Consider the following 7,922-nt stretch of genomic DNA (forward strand, 5'->3'; position numbering starts at 1 on the left):
GACCACACTGTAAATGCTGGGGTTTCAGCGGCCCTCACAACCCCCACCACCACCCCACCCCTTTCAAGTGTGCATATTGTATATAGTTGTATTGTATATAGTTCTCTGCAAACCTATGGTGGCATCATGCCTTCAGTGTGCATATTGTATATAGTTCTCTGCAAACCTATGGTGGCATCATGCCTTCAGTGTGCATATTGTATGTAGTTCTCTGCAAACCATGGTGGCATCATGCCTTCAGTGTGCATATTGTATATAGTTCTCTGCAAACCTATGGTGGCATCATGCCTTCAGTGTGAAACTGCTGCTCATAAAGTGTTGAAACTTGTCTTGAAACTGCTGCTAATAAAGTCTACGTTGTGGTGGTTAACTTTCTGATAACGGTTGTCAATCTGTTTATATTCACGGAATTCAAATTGGATCCAATCAGACACATCCAACGTCATACTTGTTTACATGATGAAGCAGGTAGGTTAAGTGACCCATCGTGGATTGCGACCTGCTGCTTGTGGACTCTGTGATGATCGCAGACATGAATAATTGTGTGCACATACAGATATGAGGACGACAAATGACCTGAAAACATTTGGTTGGGGTTTGACTCATTTTCCCCGCATTTACAGTGTGGTCGCAGATTTCGACGGTCTGCTGTCATGAATTGTGACCCATCGGGGATTGCAACCTGCTGCTTGTGGACTCTGTGATGATCGCAGACATGAATAATTGTGTCCAAATACAGATATGAGGACGACAAATGACCTGAAAACATTTGGTTGGGGTTTGCCTCATTTTTCCTGCATTTACAGTGTGGGCGCAGAATTCGACGGTGCGCTAGATTGATTGTGGCGTCGTTGATTGCGACCTGCGTTGCTTGTGGACTCTGTGATGATCGCAGACATGAATAATTGTGGCATTAGTTCATATTCATTTCATAAACGGCAGTAAAAAATAATAATAACGGTGGGCATACAAATAAAAACGGTGGGCATTATAACAAAAACATAAAATGTGCTTAATAAATAGGCTACATTTGATTTCATTTGCATTTCACAGACCCATAGAATGGATAAGGTGTTTAGTACGGTCAATCACCGTTCTTTCCCCATAAGACGCTACAGTCAGTACGCTTTCAAGAAAGAAAGCATTGCCCGGTGTCACAAAACGAATGTACCCATTCCGAGTCTAGCTTCAAACTCGTGCATGTTGCAGAAAATGTGCAACAGCGCCCTCTGGGGTCACACATTTCGACGGGTCGCAGAATTCGGTGTAACACCGGTTCCACGCAGGTAGGTCTTTAGAGAAAGCCCGGTTGTAGAAGATCAAGATGCAGATCTGTTTTATGTAAAATAATATAGAAGTCTAATAGGCTAATAGAAGTCTAATAGATATCAATGTTGTTATCAAGATTATTTTTTATTTTTTAGCAATTAATTGTCCTATATTATATCTGTCAAAATAGGCTATTTTAATCAAAAACACGTATGCGCATGGTGATATTTTTTTATGTAAATTAAAAATGAAACAATTAATTCTGACCTCTTTCACATTGCGAACATGACTGCGAGGTGATTGGTTGGCGATCGGTTGGCCTATTGGTCAGTCATGCAGAGGAAGGGGGCGGGACTAGAGGCCTCCGCTGGAACCATGGACCTATTGGCTGGAACCCAGTTTGCGGCGCATCTGGATGTACACACAACGGTGTGAATTGGATCGGCATGTGCCTACATAATATGGATCTATAACATCTAACATTTAAACCACTATGGTTGTGTGGCTGCTTATCTAACAGGTCAGATCAAGGTAAGATGTGCCGGCCTTTCAGGATACGGTGCATGGATCCTGTGGGTGCGGAGATATGGGTGTGACCGATAGAGGGATCAACGTGGTGTCTGTGGATTCATTGTGAATTGTCATGTTTTATACTAATGTTAATGATCCTTCACGATAATCCTGGTGATGGTTTATTGTAGTTTTGGTATAAAGAAAAGACCTAGAGCAGCACTAGGTGATCAAAGCCAGGCGTCGACAGAGGCGCTCCAGATGCTCCTCATAAGACCCGATGAGCTAGAGGCTATTAAAATGCTATCTGATGGTTTTCGGCTCATTTCTTCTGTGTTTATTTCCATTTGTATGTTATTACGGAATCGGTCTCTCAAATATCGGTTCAGAAATATGTCGATGTCCCGATCATTGAGGTCGACGGCTCTGGTGAACAAAGCGGATGATGGAAGGATTGGGATCGCATCACCCCTAGCGCGCTGTGTGTGTGTGCGTGTGCTCGTGCGTGTGCGTGTGTGTGACACCGTGATGGGGCCCCCCTGTACATCAACTTATGGTTATTCCACTTCACTTGTCTTGCTTATTCCATATCATCTTCCATATCTCAAAGATGAGTCTTTATCTCCATATGATCTCTGACAGAAGAGGAACCGAGCAGAGCTCCTGGCTGCTGAGGTGTTGGAGACCATGGCCGAGGCAGAAGAGCAGTTGGCCAAGGGGGAGAGCAGCTCCCAGATCATCTCCCTGAGGTCGGAGACCCCGGAGCAGCCCGCAGAGGAAGGGGGGATGGTGGGACCGGCCATGAGGAGGAAGAGGAGGAAGAAGAAGGACCCCCGTCCCGAGTCCATCATCGTGTTCCGGTCCGAGTCGGAGAGGACTGGCGGGGAGGACCACGGTGGGGAGGAGGGTCCGGAGAGGAGCGCCGAGGAGGCGGCCAAGTTCCTCTGCACACCAACAAGTGAAGGTAAAACAAAGAAAACATGGGATGAATCATTTAATATCTAAAGTCACCCAAAGCAGTTGGTTAATCGTGATAGACGATACAAAGTGATACAAAAATGTTCAACTACGGTGGATTTTGAATAGTGTAATCAAAACTAGTTGTTATTTAGAAAATACAATGTACAAATAAAAAGTATTATTGGATGCAATAAGAAACCATTGAAACAACATGTTTCTCTTGAAGTAAGACTTTAGGTATCCTCATGTGGTGTGTGTGTGCGTGTGCGTGTGCGTGTGCGTGTGCGTGTGTGTGTGTGTGTGTGTGTGCGTGCGTGCGTGCGTGTGTGTGCATTCTCTACAGGTGGAGGCTGGAGCCTGCCCCCCGACAGCCGCTATGTCACGCTGACCGGCACCATCACCCGGGGCAAGAAGAAGGGCCAGCTGGTGGACATCCACGTCACCATGACGGAGAAGGAGCTGCGGGAGCTGGCCAAGTCCAAGGAGCGCCTGGACGCCGAGTGCGAGGCCGGCGAAGGCTCCTCGCGCCGCTGCGGCCTGGGGGTCTGCCAGGGGCCCCACGTGGTCCTCTGGAGCCTCTCCTGCGCCCCGCTGGTGTTCCTGCTCTCCTTTGTGACGTCCTTCTACTACGGCACCCTCACCTGGTACAACGTGTTCCTGGTGTACAATGAGGAGCGGACGTTCTGGCACAAGATCACCGTCTGCCCCTTCCTGATCGTCTTCTACCCCCTGCTCATCATGCCTGTGGCACTGGCGCTGGCCCTGTACTCAGCGGTGGTGCAAGTGTCCTGGGCCTTCGGGCCCTGGTGGCAGGCGGTCAGGGACCTGGAGAAGGGCTTCTGCGGCTGGGCGTGCGGGAAGCTGGGGCTGGAGGATTGCTCACCATACAGCATTGTGGAGCTGCTGGATTCAGACACCCTCTCCGGGACCCTGCAGAGCAAGGCCCCCTGCGAACTGGCCCAGACGTCGTCCGTGTGAGACCGGGTATGACTCTGCCTACGAGTGTTGGTTTCTCAGACAATCGATCAAATGCGGGAAGGTTTTAGACGATACACTGGAAAAGGTTTGATCATCTGAGGTACAATCCTTCTTTTATTTAGAACTTGTCTTGCACTGCGCTGGCCTCATTTGGCCCTTCCATTTAAACTATTATTGCTATTTAAAATTGAAACCATGTTTGAATAAGGCTTGCCGAAATCAGAGAAGACCTTTTTTATCCTAACTCAAAGTTTATGCTCTCAGCTACTAATACCTCGGAAACAAGATCAGTCACACAATTCCTCCAGATTAAGTTATATTATTGTACAGCTGTTATGTCACTCAGAAAACCATAATAATTAGTGGCTTTGAGTGCTTGGAAAGGATAGATCTGACATCTGAAGATGTCCACTCTATCACTCATTGCAACATTTTGGAATAACCTTCTTCATGTATATAATTCGTATTAACTTCAGTGTTTGTTAACTTATAACTGTGTTGTACTGGTGTACTACTGTACGAGGATGTGATCATTATCATCCGGTGGAAATACATAGTTTTCATAAGATGAGATCAACACATTTCTTCAATCTGTTGACATTTGAAGAAATGGACAACAGAAAACTGTAATGTACTTCTAATTATGTTATGAATCGATGTGTGCACTAAGCATCAGAAAATTATGTTCCATGATATCTCACATCATTTCAATCGATTTCCTCCTATTCTTTCAAGGCGTTTTAACGGGTGGTCTGTGGACCCTCCTGATTTTACGGCTAGTCTATTGACCCTCCTATTTAACGGGTGGTCTGTGGACCCTCCTGATTTAACGGATGGTCTATTCACCCTCCTGGCTTTGTGACCAGGCGGGTAACCGATTAAAGTACAACCGGCCCTAATCCGCTATTGGTTTGGGACACTCCCTACAATCCTGAGTCAAGACTAAATTCATCAGCTGACTTGGAGAGTAATCTCATTCTACTTTTTTTTACATTTTCCTGATTAGTTGTATGTGTAGTGGATACATCGCTCTTTGGTGTTTGGTTTTTAGATCTGTTGTCCATTACTTTACACATGACAGAAAGAGAACGTTGGTTAAGCCAACTCTTCTCTTTGTAACACCTTGTTGCCATGTATGTAAAGATGAGGATCACTGTCATATTTTTAATGTTAGGTAGCTTTAAATTATTTGAATAAATTTGAGGCTAGTCCACTAGCTCAAATCCTGAAAGTATAGCGATTTGTTAAATATATTGAACAAAACTGAATGAACACAATCTTTTGCAAAGGCATGATACAGTTAAAATTTGTTCTGATGGTGTCGCCTGAAAGGTCATTGTAAAGATACTTAAAATACATCATTCAAACACTGTCTAAATGTACATTGAAATGCTGAAATCTTGCTGGTTTAGTCTGTATGAGATATTTCTTGATTTCATATGTTTGCCAAAGAGATGGAAATTGAATGGAATATAAATGAATGAAATAAACGTTTACAACATTATAAAACTATTATTTTTCATTTGTGTGACGTGTTTTTTATAAAACATGATAATAAGGATGAGAGACTTGGTGGTGAAGGCAGATAACAGATCCTTCACTGGGCTTTGAAGTGGATTTGTGGCATGCAGAGCTCACAGTTTGCTAATGTATGGTATTAATAGTAAAGGCTTTGCTGTATAAATACAGAAATAATTTGGTCATCTCTGTTATTGGATTGGAGAGAGGTTTTTGAGAAGTGGATTCCTCCTAAACAACGCTGCTTTGCCATTCTCCATTAATCTGATCTCTTACCCTAAAGCTTGGGTCGAGCAACAGAACCTGACCTGTTGTCGTAAGTCAAGTTATTACATGGTGGAGCTCTTCATGCCAGTTCAGATTGCCTTTCTTGGTAAACTTGGAACCCAGAACCAGCAATTAAAAGTTCTCACAACCAAATGTGTTTGCCAGATCTCGCACATCAGATATTAAGGGACTGCTGGAGCTTAATCTTACCTTCGGTGTACTAGTGATGGGTCGTTCGCGACCGAATCAGTTCGAATGAACAAATCTTTAAAGGGGACATATCATACCACCAGGTGTGAGTGTGATTAGCCATTTCAAGCAAGTTTGAAAACGTGCAGCATGGTGACATCACAGGTGGGCGTGTCCACCTAGATGTGTGCTGGATAGATCAGTCTACCAGCCTACCCAGTGGACTGTAAGAAACGTTGCTCATCTATCCGTCACACATCTAGGTGGACAGCCCCCCTGTGATGTCACAATGCTGGACATTTTGAAAACGGCTTGTAATGGCTAATCACACTCACACCTGGTGGTATGATAGGTCCCCTTTAACAAGAACGAATCAAACTGATTCTTCTCTCTCGTTCGTCTTGTTCGTTCCCAGACTCGACTCCTCCCAGACCCACTAGTCACTGACTTGCTGTTCGTTCAATGACTGTGAGTGGTGAAGAGGGAAGAGGCTTAGTGACTTCCACGATCGTTTGAGAATGAGAACAAGGGAGGAGCTGAGTCTGACTGACTCAGCTGAGAACTGTGCATTCCATGATTCGATTCACCGCAACCGGAAACTCGACTGAACGAACAAACGATTCTGAACGATTCTTCTTGGCGAACTGACCAACGTGAACTGAATCAAGGAAAATAATCATTGAATCCATCACTACATTGTACTAGTAGACTGGGCTGGGCTTGGAAAATTAGAATGGATTTCAATGGAGAGAAAGTAATTATTTTCTATTTTCTTTATATGCCCTGGATTACACATTATGTTGTTTGTGGATTTAAATTATAATTTTTCATGCAAAGAAAACAAAAACAATTGCGAAGAAGTTTGATAATGTTAGGTTTTGTGTGAGGCCGCTTTGTGAACTAGCCCCTCGCTGCTCTCGACGCGAATGAAACGTCACCACCACTCTGGTACAGATCTCTCTGCTCCACTTCACCGCTTTTTTTCCAAGGGGAGGATAACAGCATCGAAAGAGGTGAAAACAATTGTAAGTCGGGGCATGTGTAGATTTTCAGTTATGCCGATGGGGAGATTGTCGGCCCTTTCCATGCCAGTCGCAGGGAGCGTGATGTCACATACGAGACATGTAGTCTTACTCATTGTGTTTTCTCTAAAGCCTTTAACTGAACAATTGCACAATAAACGGTCAAACTCTTGACATGAAAGATTATCATTTAAATCCACAAACAACATATGTGTAACCCGGGGCCTATAAAGACTGGGACAAGAAAACAATTACTTTCTCTCCATTGAAACCCATTCTAATTTTTTCTATCCTGAGGTCCCATGGGGGTCTCCCGGAAGGGGCAGTCTTTGGTATTGGTGATCATGTGGCTTTGAGACTGGCGTGACAGGACTGTCAGGACTGCCCCCCCCGTGCCTCCATGGTTGAAAAAGTGCCCTCAAGAGTGGCAAATACGAGAGAAAGTGCCTTATTGACTGCCCTTTACATGTGAAAAAAATTATTAGGTGCCCTCTGGTGCCCCTTCATACAATAAATTATGATGAGCCCTCTAGAACAAGAAAATTCGATAACGTGCCTCAATGAGTGCCCTCTTAATGCCCTTACAGTGCCTCCATGGTTGAAAAAGTGCCCCTAGAGTGGTGAATACGAGAGAAAGTGCAATACATGATGCATCATAGCTTTTTGCACGCTGGTTGGGCCCCATGTTGTGCAGAATGTGCCCTTTTTATTTTTTCGCCCCTGCCCTTCAAACAGTCTGAGTCCGCCACTGCTCGGACTTTCGGGCCTTTAAAGTTTTTTCTCTGTTCTGCAGAACCTATTGATGCATTGTGTAAGCTTTTCAACAGCAAAGAATAAATTCCCGTAAACTTCTCTCGAATCTGGGGAATGGTGGTCTGTGTGTCGTCTTCTTCCTCCTCTTTTTCTTTGTTTAGTTTTCTTGATATTTGCAATCAATGACGTCGCATAACCGCCCGTTACGTTATCTACTCAGATATTGCTATCCTCCAAAACCTACTGTATATTCTCACCGCGTATCATATCAACGTTTGCACCAATATCTCGCAGCTCCAACTCTGGTTCTAGATACTAGTTCTATTTCTCCTCCTTGGTGTGTTTTGGTTGTGTGTTGTGATTAAACACATTTTAATTCCCCCTTTTCATCATTAGTTAAATTAAAAGTAGATTCTGATTAAATTCCCTGCTGCTCGCACTGTACCGCTCCCACTG

At 44.3% G+C, this 7,922-nt stretch overlaps 1 protein-coding gene across 1 annotated transcript; it reads left to right on the forward strand.

The window, feature by feature from the left end:
* Positions 1-1,587: 1,587 nt before the first annotated feature.
* tmem169b (transmembrane protein 169b) lies at positions 1,588-5,229 on the forward strand. The gene is made up of 3 exons (XM_060040030.1): positions 1,588-1,800; positions 2,422-2,743; positions 3,083-5,229. Exons 2-3 carry the CDS (start codon positions 2,467-2,469, stop codon positions 3,715-3,717), a joined length of 912 nt encoding a protein of 303 aa, XP_059896013.1. The 5' UTR covers positions 1,588-1,800; positions 2,422-2,466; the 3' UTR covers positions 3,718-5,229.
* Positions 5,230-7,922: the final 2,693 nt, after the last annotated feature.

Source organism: Gadus macrocephalus, chromosome 20 (genome assembly GCF_031168955.1).
Source record: "Gadus macrocephalus chromosome 20, ASM3116895v1".
Classification (NCBI taxonomy): domain Eukaryota; kingdom Metazoa; phylum Chordata; class Actinopteri; order Gadiformes; family Gadidae; genus Gadus; species Gadus macrocephalus.